The sequence below is a fragment of the Sorex fumeus genome, unplaced genomic scaffold (genome assembly GCF_029834395.1).
Source record: "Sorex fumeus unplaced genomic scaffold, SorFum_2.1 ptg000098l, whole genome shotgun sequence".
In the NCBI taxonomy this organism is placed as follows: Eukaryota; Metazoa; Chordata; class Mammalia; order Eulipotyphla; family Soricidae; genus Sorex; species Sorex fumeus.
Window position 1 is genome coordinate 1,126,281 of NW_026606155.1, and position 15,993 is coordinate 1,142,273.

General features: G+C 50.9%; 1 protein-coding gene across 1 annotated transcript; it reads left to right on the forward strand.

Annotated features, from left to right (window-relative positions):
- The first annotated feature begins 760 nt into the window (after positions 1-760).
- On the forward strand, positions 761-5,085 carry LOC130042055 (serpin A3-8-like). Its single transcript, XM_056134410.1, has 4 exons — positions 761-1,591; positions 2,296-2,572; positions 3,790-3,937; positions 4,745-5,085. Exons 1-4 carry the CDS (start codon positions 958-960, stop codon positions 4,943-4,945), a joined length of 1,260 nt encoding a protein of 419 aa, XP_055990385.1. The 5' UTR covers positions 761-957; the 3' UTR covers positions 4,946-5,085.
- The last annotated feature ends 10,908 nt before the right edge of the window (positions 5,086-15,993 follow it).

Sequence of the window (15,993 nt, forward strand, 5' to 3'; positions counted from 1 at the left end):
CCTGGCTCTGTAAGGAGTGTGTGTGTGTGTGTGTGTGTGTGTGTGTGTGTGTGTGTGGCTTTCTCTCTCTCTCTCTCTCTCTCTCTCTCTCTCTCTCTCTCTCTCTCTCTCTCTCTCTCTGGGTTCCAGGGTCTCTTTCCAGATCTTTGACTAATAATCTTGAGACTGGCTGCTCCCATGCTGGGAACTCATCCAACCCTCTTCTGGGGCCTCATATTGGGTCTAGGAGTGTGCTCAGGAGGGGGCTTGACTGGGGTGCCAGAGCCCGGGGGCACACCGGGGACTCTGAGACGAGCCTCTGCAGGGTGCTCGGTCTGGGTGAATGTCCCTGAAGGGGGAGTTTCTGTCCAAAGGGGTGTGGCTCATGTCTGCCTCAGTATGACATAACTGAGCACCCCAGCAGCTGGGCACCCATATGTGGGCACCCCCATGCTGCTGACACCCCCACACAGCTGCCAGAAACTTCAGGTTCAGAACTTCAAAGTCAGGAGGGGCCCTGCAGGCCGAGCACTGAAATCTCAGCAGTGCAGACTATTTGCGATTTCCCCTGAGTGGAGAGGCAGACACCCTGAGTGTCTCAGCACTGACAGGCTGCAGAGGTGACCAAAGTGACACAGATACCAGCCTACCAACGGTCAAACAGATGAGCCCTTTCTCTTGGCACTTATGTGACGGGAAAGAGATGAGAAACAACGATCTGACGGGAAACGCGTAACTGCAAAGAAACGGTTGCATCAGCCTGAGAATAAATAAACCAGTGAGCCCAGGGAGGAGGTGAGGGCGAAGGTCTGTGTCACCTCAGGCAGCTCTTCAGGGTTCACAGCGCCAGACTCAGCGGGAGAGAGCCCAGAATCACGGGTGCAGGTGCCTGAGGGGACACTGTGGCAGAGGGGAGGTGGCAGAAGCTGAGGGACAGATCCTGAGAGCTGCTCAGCCTTCCAGACAGAGGGCGGAGGCATGTCAGTCCTGCTTGCCCTGCTCCTGGGGGCTGCACTCTGCCCCCATGTCCTCAGCCTCCCAAAGGGCACCACCGAGCCGGAGACGGTGACCCAGGATGACAGGAACAACAGCACCCTGGTGGGTGTCCTCAGTCTAGCCCGCAGCAACACCGACTTTGCCTTCAGCCTCTACAAACTCTTGGCTGCCCAGAGTCCGGGGTCCAACGTGATCTTCTCCCCATTCAGCGTCTCCATGGCCTTGGCCTTCCTGGCACTGGGGGCCCGCGGTTCCACCCAGACCGAGATCCTAGAGGGCCTCAAGTTCAACCTCACCGAGACCCCCGAGGCCGACATCCACCGGGGCTTCCAGCAGCTACTGAGACACCTGAGCCGGCCCGGGATGCCCCTGCAGCTGAACGTGAACACGGCCATGTTCCTGGACCAGCAGTTGGACCTGCAGGAGAACTTCCGGCAGGAAGCCCAGGCATTGTATGCCGCTGATGCTTTCTCCACAAACTTCAAGGATGCCGCTGCGGCAGAGAAGCTCATCAACAACTATGTGGAGCAGAAAACCCAGGGGAAGATCAAGGAGTTGGTCAAGGACCTGGACACAGAGATCAGGATGGTCTTGGTGAACTGTCTCTTCCTTAAAGGTGAAGCCACGTGTGAGGGAAGAAAATGGGCATGAACTCTGAGCCTTCAGGGTGCATCTGCCCTGCGCAGCTTGCTGTGACCCCAGGAGCCAATGCCAAGGCTCGGCCACCCACGTGGAGACCAGGGGCTTAGCAGGAGCTCAGCGTGGGCCTGGAAGGAGCTGTAGGGTCCTGGCCTGGGGCTGGGGCCTGAGGATGGGTCTTTGAGCACCCAGAGCTGACTGACCCGGGTGGCAGGTCAGGGTCCAAGAGAAGACAGCAGGCTGGCCTTGCTGAGGAGGAGACTGAGGAGGGCAAAGGACGGGGGTGCGGGGTGCAGGCTGGGAGGCTGTGGGCAGGAGCAGGAGGACGGGCCTGTGGAGGGGTCTGTGGGTCTCAGTCAGCGCCCAGAGCTGTGTCACAGCCACTCTGCTGGCCTGAGCCCCATGTGACCACCTGAGGGTCCTAGGTGCAGAGACTAGGACAGTCCCCATCCCCCACTCTGTGCCATGGGGTGAGCAAGGACCAGGCTCCCTGTAATATGGGCAGAGACTCACTCACCCATGGCCCACAGTGCTCTGGAGGCTGTTCCCTCAGCTCAGCACAACCAGCTCCTGTGGAGCCAGTTTCCAGCCCGCCCAGATGACCCCGGGTCCAGGAAGTACCTAGACAGCATACGAGGTGGCCATTCCCTGTCAGATGCTCAGCATTCTCTCTGCCTACAGCCCAGTGGAAGACGCCCTTCGACCCCCACGACACCTACCCGTCAAATTTCCATGTGAGCGAGAGCAGGAAGGTGAAGGTGCCCATGATGAGCGCTGAGGACATCCGGGTGCCCTACTTCCGGGACGAGGTGCTTGGCTGTACCGTGGTGCAGCTCCCGTACAGGGATAGCAGCGCCTGTGCCCTCCTCGTCCTCCCTGATGAGGGTCACATGACCAAAGTGGAGGCCGCACTGCTCCCGGGCACGCTCCAAAGCTGGAGGGACTCGCTGGAGATGAGGTACCCCACCCTGTCTCTGCAGCCCCTCTTCCTCACCCTCACCTTCCTGTCCTCACCAGCGGGACTCCCCCCTCCCCCGCCCTCAGCATCAACAATGGGATCCCTGGTTGGGTGCAGTATGGTCGGGGGCTCCAGGCTCTGGGTATCTGCCCAACCCTGAGGTACCAAGGTAGCAGAGGGTCAGCTGCTTCTGACAAGCACAGGCTCGGGGGACAGGATGAGGACTCTGAATCCCCAGGACTCACATGCTTACACCCCATCACCTGTCTCCATGTCATGAGGCCAGGACAGAGGACAGGACCCCTGAGGGCTGGGAGAGATGGGACTGAGGCAGCTGTGCCCTGGTTCAGGGTGGAACCATTCTGGGCTGAGATAATACGGAGGGGAGGGACTTCCCTGCAGTGGCTGATTCAGGCTCCACCTCTGGCACCCCGGACCCCTCGGAGTGATCTCTGAGCCAGAGCTAGGGGTAAGCCCTGAGGACCACTGGGTGTGACAGGAAGACTTCATTCACTCACTCATTCACTCATTTACTCAGTCATTCATTTACTCATCTCATTCACTCGTTAATCACTGGCTCATTCACTTTCTTTTATTCTCTCACTCACTCATTCATTCACTCATCCAGCCTGAGATATTGATAACTGAGCACTACTCAGACTCAGGCATGAGTTCAGAGAAGAGGGTATCCTGCTGCTGAAACCTGGTCCTCTGCTGCCCTCTGTCTGGGGGAGAGTGACCCTCTCAACACGTGAGTGGTTTGGTGGCTCAGGGTTGAGGACTGGATGGGCAATTGGGGGCCCTGGAGGGGTGTTTGTAAGAAGGGGTGCTGGAGGTGGGAGCTCAGGCGAGGAGCCGGGGGGACTATCCAGGGAAGAGCACCTGGGCAGAGGATCAGCGTGCAGCAGTCACAGGCAGGTGGCAGCCAGCGAGTCAAACCCTCTTGTCTGAATTCATGCCTGGGTCCTAATAGTGCTCAGTGGCAGCACCCAGGCTGAATGAGTGAGCGAGTGAGTGAGAGAGTCACGGGCGGAGGGGAGCTCAATGGAGGGCTGGGTTTGAGCATGGGGGCAGGGCCATGCACCCAAGGGGTCAGTGTCTCTCTCTGCTCTGCAGGAGCCTGGGGGATCAGTTCGGGGCCTCAGTTCAGAGGACCCATAGAGCAGCTGGGCAGGGGGCTGGGAGCCGCGTCACTCATGCTTTCCTTCTGCTCACAGAATCATCACCCTGAACCTGCCCAAGTTCTCCATCTCCGGGGACTACGACCTGAAGCAAGTTCTGACGGAGCTGGGCTTCAGCAGCGTCTTCTCCCAGCAGGCAGATCTCTCAGGCCTCACCCAGGCTGAGAACCTGCACGTCTCCCAGGTGAGGGGGACCTGCGGACCTGCGCCTCCGAGGGGGACGCACTCCAGCCCCCCGAGAGCACCGAGAGCCCCCAAGTCTGTCATAGCTGTGTCTGCCCCTCGGCCCACGTAGCTGTCTTGAACCTGGGGTCCCCAGTCATGGCCTCTCCACAACACAGGGCCTGGCCAGCACAGTCCAGAGCACAGATTGTTGACCATGGACAGGAGTGAGCTCAGGCATGGGGATGGGAGAGGGGCCTTGGTGTCCTGCTCTGCCCAGCAAAGTGTCCGAGGTCCCTAACACACACTCTAGGAGCAGGAAGGGGCAACTCCAGTGCTTTTCCTTAGCTCCTAGATGGAGACCTTGTGGGTGGGGCAGCTGCTGTCACAGCGCCTGGAGCAGAGTAGACAGCCCTAGCCTCCTGCTCCCTGCAGGACCCTGCCTCCCAGCTGGGCTGTGCCCACTGTCTCTGCCTGTCCCCTGGCCACCAGCTCCCAGGCCAGATGAGCCCAACCAGGAATGAACTTTCATGCTTTGGGGAGTTGGGACAGGTGTGGGATTCCCCCTGGCTAAGGGCCATCTTAGCACAGCCTACGGGCTCCTTTACCCCTTGAGCTGCTGGACCCTGCTGGGCCGTGACCAGTACCGAGTCCCCGCTGTATGGTGGGCCAGCAAAGGCTGGAGGGTCCGGGTGACCCCTGGGCAGGAGAAGGTTGGTCCAGACTCAGGGCACTTTCCAGGTGGGACTGGGACCTCCCCAACTAGGACCACTCTCCCGGGGAGCCTGCTGCTTGTCCTGCCCAGTGGTGACAGCTCTGTGTCCCCCAGGTGGTCCACAAGGCTGTGCTGGACGTGGCTGAGGAAGGCACTGAAGCAGCAGCAGCCACAGGAGTCAAAATCATTCCTCTCTCCGCAAGTTGGTATGATACAATTGTGAACTTCGACAGGCCCTTCCTGGTGGCCCTTCTCTCTGAGGACACACAGAGCGTCCTCTTCCTGGGCAAAGTGGCAGACCCCCAGCAGGCCTGAGCTCCCGCTGGAACAGGACCTGGCCTGAGGAGTCGGCCCTGCCCCAGGTGCCCACAAGTCCCACCTGGGCCATCTTGCTGGTGGCAGTGTCCATGCATGTGTAAGAGCAATAAATGTCTTCCTCGGAACACCCAGCTGGACCATGACCCAGATGTGTCTGTCCTGCCTTTCCCCAGACCCAGCCCTGGGTCTGGCCCTGCCCCACAGCTCTGCACCCTCCACCTTCTGAGGCTTCTTCACCCAGAATCTGGGTCAGTGGCCTAGAAGCCCAGGCAGGGGGAACCCTGGCATCCGGCTGCTTCTATCCTCTCTGGAATCTTAATCCTCAAATGGGTTCCACTCTGCCCAGGGGCCCGGATGTGGCTGTCTGGCCCCCGGGATGCCCAAGTCAGACTGCATGTGCAGCCAGCTGTGCTGGGACCCCAGCTACTTCCGTTATACCGGCTCCAGCACCCCAGTATGTGGAGAGTCATTCCCACCAGGTGCCAGCTGGAACCCCTAGGCGCCTCAGGCTGTCCCTCCTTCCTGGACAGAGACCCCTGACCAGTCACAGAGAGGAGGGGGGGCACCTCAGGAGGTGCCCAAGGCCTCTTTCCGGGCCTCATTCTACCCGGCCACCAGCACGGGTGTCACCTGGCCACAAGGTGCTGTGGCAGGCTGACCGCCAGCTCCTCCTGAAGGAAGTCGACCGCAATCTTCCTCTGTGAGCAGTGACCCACTGTGCTTGCCGCCGCCATGTGATGCCGATGCTGTCATTAGTCCCGGGAACCGGGGGACAGAGAGGAGAGACGCCCCTGTGCCCCACGGTAGGGGCTGACTAGTCTACACAGCACATGCAGGCCCTTTTCCCTGCAAGCGGCTCTTTTCAAGGGGCCTCTCAAATAATGCTCTGTTGGGTCTGGGGCCCCACCAGTGATTCTGTCAACTGGGCCAGAAGTTCACTGCCCAGCTCTGAGGACGTGGCCCTCGTGACCTCGGAGACATGCCTAGCAGTGCTTTAGAGGGACCAGGGGATTGAACCCAGGTCAGGCTCTTGTGCCCAGTGTCTGTGCTGTCGCTGGGAGAAACCCCCAGCCCCTTCCTGCCAGATCTGTGTTTTCATGAGGCCAGACGCAGGTTCCCCTTGTGGCCAGCAGGTGGCGCTAACGTGCTTCCCAGTTTCTGCAGAAGCTGATTATTCTGCGTGGCCCTGGTCCCAATGTCTGGAGATTTGGGGGTTGTCTTTGTGGATGTGTGGGTGCTACTGGGGACTATGGACCAGGGAAGTTGGACACTTATCTTGCACAGAAAGACATCCCCAAAGACCACTGGTGGCGCTTAGGTCTAGTTCCCCTGGTATTTCATAGAGGGGGTAAACTGAGGCACGGAAGGGTGGATCACTGGATGGCAGCTTTCGACCACTTGGTAGTGTGCATGGTTCTGAGGCTGGCTGGGAACTCTGCATGGCAGATCACACAACAACTTTCCTGGTCTCTGTGCCTCGCATGCTGGTCTGGGAAAAGACGTGGGCCTGGAGGGGACATGGGGCACGGGTTTGCTGTGGTGCCTCCTCCACTCCCTTCTGACTCCTCATCAAAGGGCTGGAAGCACCGGAATCAGTAATAAGAGTCCAACAAAAACATGCAAACAAATCGGATTAAACAAACCTCTACCTTGTCTTTTTTGCTCCTAAGGACAATTACTGAATAGGAATCTTGCTAACAGAAAATAACGGAATGTCCCCTAAGCAATTTTGAAGCGTTTCTTTTTCTTGGCGGCCACTGCCAATAGTGGTGGGAATATTAGACCAGCTGCATGCTTGGTAACCACCCTAACTCTTTTACTATCTCTCTGGCCCAACTTCCTTTTCCCAACATAGAACTAGCCCTCTTCCTCCTGGTTTCCTCCTTCTTCCCTTCTGGAACGCAGATGTGATGACTGGCAGTGTGACGGCCACATTGTGATTTTGAAAGAAAGAGCAAGACAGTGGGAAAGACTTGCCCTGATCGATCTCTTTGCACTCCTGCCCCACGCCTACAACTCTTGTCTTTGGGTTACCTGAGAACAAGCTACTTCTCATTTGTTTCAGCTAGTGCGAGCTCAGAATCTGCTTGCATTCCTTGCTGGTGATCAATTCTAGTGACTGCAGTTCCCCTTAGCAAACGTGCCCAGAAATGTTAGCTCTGATGGTGTGGCTCATTGTAAGATAAACTCAAGTGTTAGCAAACATGATTGGGTGAAGCAGATAGAACATTGCTAAAGACCCAAAGCAGAGATTTGAGCAGAACATCTTCCCTGTGGTGGGTGGGTTACTTTACTCTACAGTGGGGATGACAGCACTAACCGTGCCTCCCCTCAGGACGCTTGATAAGTGCTTGGAATCACTTTAGCAATGGAGTTTACCTTAAACACTTCCATTTAGGGGGTCTGGAGTGATAGTACAGCAGATCGGGCGTTTTCCTGGCACACAGCTGAGTCAGGTTCCGTCTCTAGTGCCATATATGGTCCCCCAAGCTCTGATGGTGTGTTACCCCTGAAGGTACCCAAGAGTAAGCCCTGAGCACCGCTGGATGTTCCCCCCATTCCAATTTCTTTTATTTTGGAGGGAAACTAAAGGAAAGATACAAATGAGAATATATTTTTAGCAGTCTACTATTTCTTACATCAAAACAATAGTTTTATGGGATAAGAGAGTGGGTACAAATATTTGCTCTTTGTTGAGACTAACTAAATATTGCTGGGCTCTGTTGAGAGAAGCAATCCCATTTTTAAAACTCTTGGTGCCAGCTGTAAGGAATTTGTTTTTTATTTTTAAAGAGGTATATTACTTTATTTTTAGTATATTATTTTACAAGGTAGTTTACAATATTTGATTATATTTGATATTCAAGCACCAACCCCACCACCATTACACCTTCCCGCCACCATATTTCTGATGTATCCATCCCAAACCCCAATCCCTGTCCCAAAGCAGAACCAACATAATATATTTTGTATTGTTTGTTATGAAAAACCGCTGAAATGCTACAAAAAGTATCCCTAGAGGAAAGAGTGTAAGGATTGTTCTATTTCAACAGAGGTCATTAAGACCTTCTATAAGAGATCACTAGCATGTTGTTAAAGGTTGAGCCTTGTATGCTTTTATATATATATATATGTAAATATTATACATATATGTATTATCCTCTAAGATTGGTTACCTACTACATTGAATCCTATCAAATATGGTGTGGTACTCTTGGGGTATGGGTAGGGTGAGTGGTATGAAGTGTCATGCGGCCACACTTGTGGCCGCATGGTCCAGGAAGATTAATTCGTGGGTGAGGCTTGGCCCGAGCTGTGGAGAGTGGCCATGAGCATGGCTGTTTTTGAGTTCTATAGGTTTTTGGCTGCCAGGGATGGATCCCTTGGGGCGGGGAGGGCTCTCACCCACCCCACTCTGGGATGCCCCGAGTGAAACAGCCTGGTACAGGGTTAGACAGCATTGTTATAATGAGAGTCATGTTATGCTCCCTTCCGGGAGAAAAGGACATGCAATCTGGATGGTGGCTGATGACGAGATTATCTGGCACTAACCAGAGGTGGTTTATGGTCATGACTGCTGAGTTGCTGGAGACAGGGGGATATCACTGTAAGCAATTTATGTCTTGACATAAGAAAAGATATTATTGGTAGAATGAGTTTTATAAGAAGATCATCTCAAATGGACTTGCCTTGATACCATTCTCCCCCTCTGCCTCATACTGGTCCGTGTGATCTCAAGGGGGGGTCTATATGTTGTTCTCAAATGTGTTGAGCATTTTCCCCCATTCGTGGGTTTCATAAACCCAAAGGGGTTTACTTCCACCAGATAGAGATTTTACTATGAAATTCTTTTTAAGTGTGAGTGTGGTAACATTCAAAAAGACATACCAACCTGAGTCTGTCTCAGACTTTGAAATTCTTTAGATAACAGATGCATGAAAATATTCTCCTTGTTGCTGAAACTTGTTGATTAAATCCTGGTAAGTGTGTCATTTTGAACACACTTGGCATAAAAATTTCCAAATATTTCTCCTTTTCTCCTTTTCCTTCTCATCTTTCCATCTTCCTCCTCCTCTTTTTCCTTTTCTTCCTCTTCCTCCTCTTCCTCCTCTCTTCCTCTCTTCTTCTCCTTCTTCTCCTCATTCTCTTCATCCTCTCTTCCCCCTTCTCCTTCTCATTCTCCTCCCCTTCCTCCTCCTCCTCTTCCTCCTCCCCCATAAATCTATATGAGTTTGGAGGGAACATTGACAGTTTTGTATGTGCCCCTCGAGCCTGGGCCTCACCCTGGGGTGGAGGATGAATTGACTCTGGACAAGGAACTCTGTATTGTCTGCAGTGGCTGAGCCTCCATCTGGGAAGGGTCTGGTCATGCAGTTGACCTCCTCTGGCCCAGCTCTTTCTTCTCTGTCCCTGCCATGGCACCTCTGCAGAGGTGGTTGAGTATGAGAGGTGTGAGCTAATTTCTCAATTTGGTGTTGCTTCCTCTGCTGACAAGTGGCTTCTTGTCTGAGATTCCTCCATGTTCCTCACTACAAAACGGGTGGAACCATCACCTCATTGTGGAGAGTGAATTATATATACACACACTCTTTAGGTCTGGCCTGTAGAATGTGTTCTGTTAAGAGGGGTTCCCTTTGCTCACAGGTCATGATTGCTTCCTCTGAGACATTTACACATTCATCTATCTTGGGTTTTTTCTCAAATAGTTTATTTTGAACAGCCAAATTCTGTTGAGACTAAGTGTATTTTCTGAAGACAATTGCATGTGAGCTATTGGGGGTGTCTCAGAGGTCACCCAGAAGACTCATTAAAATAGATCAAAAGGTGCATACATGGGGTCTGTCAGGGGGCTCAAATGGCTAGATCATATGCCTTGCATACACAAGGGTTTGATGCCCAGCACTATATGGTCTTCTGAATATTTCCAAGGTGACCTTGAAGCCCCACAGTATTACTGGGAGATCACCATAAAAGATGCAGAGATTTGGTGTGATTTAGACTAAGGTAGATCTCAAAAGAGATCAACTAGCCACTAAAATTTCTTGGACATCCCTTCCTGGCTAGACCTCCAGAGTAATCTCAAGAGGAGGTGGGCTAATGCCTACATTTCCAAAACCCCAGTAGCCACTCCCACAGTGTTAGGACACTGCCACTATCATTATGGCTAGACTCTAGCACCTTAGGACTGAGCCTCACAGACAGACCAGTGGAAGATTCTGGATTCTCTGGAGCGATATGTCCAAACTCTGCAACACTGATATCTCAGCAGTAGTGCACCAGATTGAATGGAATGTAAAAACATTAACTCAGAAGGCTTAACTTGCAACAACAGCTTAGTAAACCCTCAGACAAGGACTTAATGTACCTATGGTGACATGCAACAATTTTCACAAATCCTATTCTAAGGAAATATATTTTTATCATCCTGTTATCCATTTAGTGCTAATAAGCAATATAAAATAAATTATTGTGGGCCTGCTAAGGGGACAGGCTTGAGGGGTGGTTGGGAAATAGAGACAATGGTGGAGGGAAGGTGAAAGAGGTGGTGGGATTGGTGCTGGAATATTGAACATCTATAACATATCATCATGAACAACTTTGTAAACCACAGTGTTTAAATAAAGTGGAGAAACTAAAAAATACTTAGAAATGTGGCCATTGTCATGGCTTTAGAAGTTGTGTAAAGTCCAAGCCCCCTGGACCTCCAGACAAGATCTCATCTGGACATAAGATCTTAGCAGCAGAGGCCCCAAGGTTAAAATGCTGCCATTGGAGTGATCCCTTAGCAGAATGAGTGTCTTCCCCATCAGGGAGCTTTAAACCCAGGCACAGACCTGCGTGGAGGGGAGATGAAGTAGAGAGGTTTAGAAGAGCATGATCTAACGGCAGGGCCAGAGACAGGACAATGTGTCTGCAAGCCAAGGATTCTGGCTACCCGACTAGCAGAGGAAGTGAGGCCGATTCTCTCCAGAATCCCAAGGACCTCCTGCATCTCACTCAGTTTCCAGCGTGTTCCATTGTTTCTTTGAGCTCCTTATGTATCCCGAGCAGCTCCGTTCTAAATTCCTTCTCAGAGAGGTTATTGAGCTCATATTACTGGTTGGGTCATCTGGACCTGGTGCTTTACCGTTGCATTGCTTTACCTTTGGGACCTTTGTGGTTTGGAGTTGCTTCTTGTGTGTTGTTGTGAACATACAGTTAGGACGTCTTTGTATGGTTATGGTGAGTTATGGAGCAGTGAAAACCTGAGTAGCTTGGGTTTCTTGGTACCTCTAGTATGAATACACACACACACACACACACACACACACACACACACACATACACATATAGATATAGAAATATTTGCTCAGATGCACTAGAGTCCATGCTGTTTTGGGGTTAGATTTTAGAGGGACTTGATGAGGGGCAGAACCTGGTGGGGAAAATGGGTTCTGACAGCAAAACACCACAGGATCTGGCCCCCACTTTCAGCATCCATAACTGGGAGAGCTTCACTGCCTCTCAATTTGCCATGCTCAGCTAAATCAGCCCCAGCAAGTGAACTCACCAGACAGCTCAGGAGATCAAGCTGGGAGTGTTTCTTCCTTTGGGGGGGGTAAGGCTGGTGGAACATTTCTAAGGAAATATATTTTTATCATCCTGTTATGATGTCCCTCAGAAAGGGACATCAGAGTCGCCTCTTGGTGCTCAGGGGATGCTGACAGGTGAAGTGTGTGACCTGTCGGGTGAGTATTACAACAGCTGATGACAGGTGCCAGTGGCCTGCCTGCACTAAAGTGTCGACATCTTGTTGGCTTGGGGGTGTGGTCACCCCAGGATATGGGTGGAGATCAAGAATTCTCGAAGAGGCTCTAGGGAGGCCCTGTGCTGGCAAACAGAGTTGAGAGGGATCAGCCCAGTCTGGGGAAGAGAATTCAGAAAAGGCTTCCTGGAGGAAGTGATGTCTAAAGTGAAACTTGAAGTTGGCAATGAATGTCCTAAGAGGAGAAGGAACAGGTATTGCTGAGGTCAGAAAGACAGTGCGGAGGGTAGGGTGCTGCCTTGCACATGGTTCACCCTGCGACAATTCCTGGCAGCACGTTTGGTCCCTCAAGCACTGCCAGGAGTAATCCCTGAACACAGAGCCAGGAAAAACCCCAAGCACCACTATGTGTGGCCCCCAAATAAAAACAAAACAAAAATAGTAGCAGTTAATGCCATTCTCAGTGCAGAGTATACATAGACAGGAAGTATCTTTGAGGATGGAGAAAGCAAAAACACTTGGACTCTTAAAGTATTAAGATGGAGGGGCCGGAGTCATAGGACAGTGGGTATGGTGCTTTCTTTGCTTGCAGCTGACCTGGGTTTGATCTCTGGCATCCAATAGGGTCCCCCGAACACCATCAGGAGTGATTTATGAGCACAGTGCCAGGGGTAAGTCCTCAGCACAGGCAACAATTTCCCAAAACACACATATACACAAAGACACAGACACACACACAGATAAAATACACACACAGACACACAAACATACACAGAGACACACACACAGAAAGAAGAAAGTATTAAGGTGGATGAGGCAGAGCTGTTGGTGGAGCAAGGAAATGGGTGGTGAATGTTGAAACTGCAATCACATTTTAAACCAATTCTACTTTAAGAATAGATTTTCTTAGGCTGTGGAGATGACTCCGAAGGTTGGAGTTCATGCCTTGCGGGTGAAGGCCCCAGATTTGACCCCTGGCACCACATGGTCCTGAGCACCATTGGGTGTGTCCTGGTGTCTCGAAGTAACCACAGGGTGGCCAGCACTGCATCTGCTGTCCCAGTTCCCAACCTTCAGGTCTTCATGGCTAGACCATGAAGTACCAAGGTTGGCCCTGCCCACCCCCCACCCCCACCCTGAGAGCTGCTTCAGAGGCACCCCTAAAGCACAAATGAGAAAGAATTCTCTTTCACAACCAGGGAGTCAGATAAGAAAGTTGCACACGTGTGGAAGTTAATTTATTCAATTGTTACTGAGAGCTTTTACTGGGCAGACTTCTGGGTGGAGCCACGGTCTGTTTCAATGGTGTTTACCACTTTCACACTAAAATCTGGAGCTTTGGTGGATAGCGTATCTCTTCTGTTATTGCTCCAGTAGCTTAGGCATATCCTGCGCCTTTCTGGGGGTCCCCCATGCAGCCTTCCTCCCCGCCCTCACCCTTGAATGCAAGCCCAGGGGTGCACCCTGTGTGTGCGGTGTACATGCAATAAAGCTGGCCTGTCCAAAAGGCCCGATGGGTTCTATGCTCCCACCCTCATCTCATTATTTACAAGGACATGTTGTGGCCCATGGGATGCCCAAGGTGCACTGTGAACTCCAACCAGTCAGGATGCTGATGAAGAGCCACCATGCCATTGCATTCCATTGCCACTAGAAGGTTCCACGCAGAGGGCAACACACACACACACGCACACACATACACACGCACACACACACACACACGCACACGCACATACACACGGTCTTGGGGAAGGCATTGAGATCTGCACCCTGGACAAATGCCCACACTGTGTGGACAGTGACCATATCTGTAGTGTGGCCACAGCTGTTTGTGGATCCCCATTGAGATAAGAACCTTTCCCTTGGGTGCTGTTTGGACAGTGGGAACCCCATCTCAGGTGGGGTGGTTTCAGGTTGACTCCCTGTCTGTCTCTCGGGGCTCACCTGCCCCATCCAAGATTGATATTGGGGAGCTTTTGGGAGGGAGTGTTATGACGAGTAGAGGACCCAGGGTATCTGTGACAGGCTGCTCAGGGAATCCGTGAGTTGGGTTACTTCATGGATTCCATTCTTTTTTATGGATATAATTATAAGACTTTGGGGCCTTTCTTTTGGGGGGTTTGGGTCACACCCAGAGATGCTAAGGGGTTACTCCTGGTTCTGAACTCAGGAATCACTCCTGGTGGTGCTCGGGGGACCATATGGGATGCCAGGGACAAAACCCGCATCGTCTGTGTGCAAGGCAAATGCCCTACTCATTGTACTATCGCTCCTGCCCTGAAGTCTCTTTTGAATAAATGCTCCTTGCAAACCCATGAGTTTTGCAATTAGGTTTTCAAGATCTGAGTCATAAAACTGTGCGTCTGAGAATCATCCATACTGTTTTCCAAAAGGGTTGAACCAGTCGGCTTTCCCACCAGCAGTGAAGGAGGGTCCCTTTCTCGCCACATCCTCGCCAACACAAGTTGCTTTTGTTCTTTTGAATGTGGGCCAGTCTCTGTGGTGTGAAATGATATCTCATTGTTTTGATCTGCATCTCTCTGATGATTAATGATGTAGAGCATTTTCTCATGTGCCTTTTAGCCATTCGGATTTCTTCTTTGAGAAAGTCTCTGTTCATTTCGTTGCCCCACTTTTTGATGGGGTTGGATTTTTTCTTCTTGTGGAGTTCAGCCAGTACTTTGTATATCCTTGATATCAACCCCTTGTCAGATGTGTATTTGGAGAATATCCTTTCCCATTCTGTGGACTGTCTTTGTATTTTGATCACTGTTTCTTTTGAGGTGCAGAAGCTTCTTAGTTTAAGATAGTCCCATTTGTCTATCTCTGTTTTCACTTGCTTGGCCAGTGGCGTGACATCTTTGAAGATACCATTAGCTTCAATGTCATGGAGGGTTTTGCCAACTTTGTCTTCGATGTACCTTATGGATTCAGGTCTGATGTTGAGGTCTTTGATCCATTTTTATCTTATTTTTGTAGATGCTGTTAGACAGAGATCTAAGCCTAGTTTTTTGCATGTAGTCGTCCAGTTTTGCCAGCACCATTTGTTAAAAAGGGTTTCCTTACTCCACTTCACATTTCTTGCAAAATTAGAAATTGAGCTCCCATTTGACCCAGAAATACCACTCCTGGGAATATACCCCAGAGAGGCAAAAAAGTATAGTCGAAGTGACATCTGCACTTGTTTGTTCATTGCAGCACTGTTTACAATAGCTAGAATATGGAAAAAACCTGAGTGCCCGAGAACAGATGACTGGTTAAAGAAACTTTGGTACATCTACACAATGGAGTACTATGTAGCAGTTAGAAAAAATGAAGTCATGAAATTTACATACAAGTGGTACTACATGGAAAATATCATGCTAAGCGAAATGAGTCAGAAAGAGACGGACAGACATAGAAAGATTGCATTCATCTGGGTAACATAAAGTAACAAAGTAAGAGACTAACACCTAAGAACAGCTGTGATAAATACCAGGTTGTTCACTCCATAGCTTAGAGGTCAGCCGCACATTCTAGGGGTAAAGGCAGCTCAGATAGAGAAGGGAGCACCAAATAAAGGGTGCAGGGAAGATCCGCCCAGGATGGGAGATGCATGCTGAAAGTAGTCTATAGACCAAACATGATTGCCACCCAATGTCTCTTCTGAAGACCACAGCACCCAAAAGTAGAGATAGAACAAAAGGGAGTGCCCTGCCACAGAGGCAGGGTGGGATGGGGGATGGGGGTGGGAGGGATACTGGGATCATTGGTGGTGGAGAATGGGAACTGGTGGTGGGATGGGTACTCGATCATTGTATAACTGAAACCCAAGCACAACAACTTGTAAGTCTACAGCTCTACCTCATGGTGTTTCACTAATAAAACAAAACAAACAAAAAATAAAGTGACAGATATATTTGTCTTTGGAAAAAAAATTCACCCTACAATTAATATATTATTTTCTAATATGTCTGACTAAACTTTGATGGCTGTCTTTCCTCGATGCACAGTGTATATTATCTACCTGAATTAGTGTGCATGAAATGACAATTCATTTATTTCAAATAAATATGCTTTACATTAAAAAAAAACTGTGCATCTGTGTCCTTTCACATTTTACTTTGTTTGTTTTGGTTTATAGGGCCTCCCTGGCGGGGCTCAAGTCTTATTCCTGGCTCTGCACTCAGGGATAACTCCTGGAGGGATCAGGGACCTGATGGGGTGCCAGTAATTGAAGCTGGGTCCGTCTTGAGCAAGGCACACCAGCCGCTGTACTATGGCTCTGCCCAGAGAAGCAGGATTGCTGGGAGAGGGCAGA

Excerpts from the sequence above, each read along its gene's own strand:
- LOC130042055 (XM_056134410.1), top strand. The coding sequence starts at position 958 with ATGTCAGTCCTGCTTGCCCTGCTCCTGGGGGCTGCACTCTGCCCCCAT. Across the intron at positions 1,592-2,295 it reads GAACTGTCTCTTCCTTAAAG|CCCAGTGGAAGACGCCCTTC; the intron begins GTGAAGCCACGT and ends CTCTGCCTACAG. Across the intron at positions 3,938-4,744 it reads AGAACCTGCACGTCTCCCAG|GTGGTCCACAAGGCTGTGCT; the intron begins GTGAGGGGGACC and ends TGTGTCCCCCAG.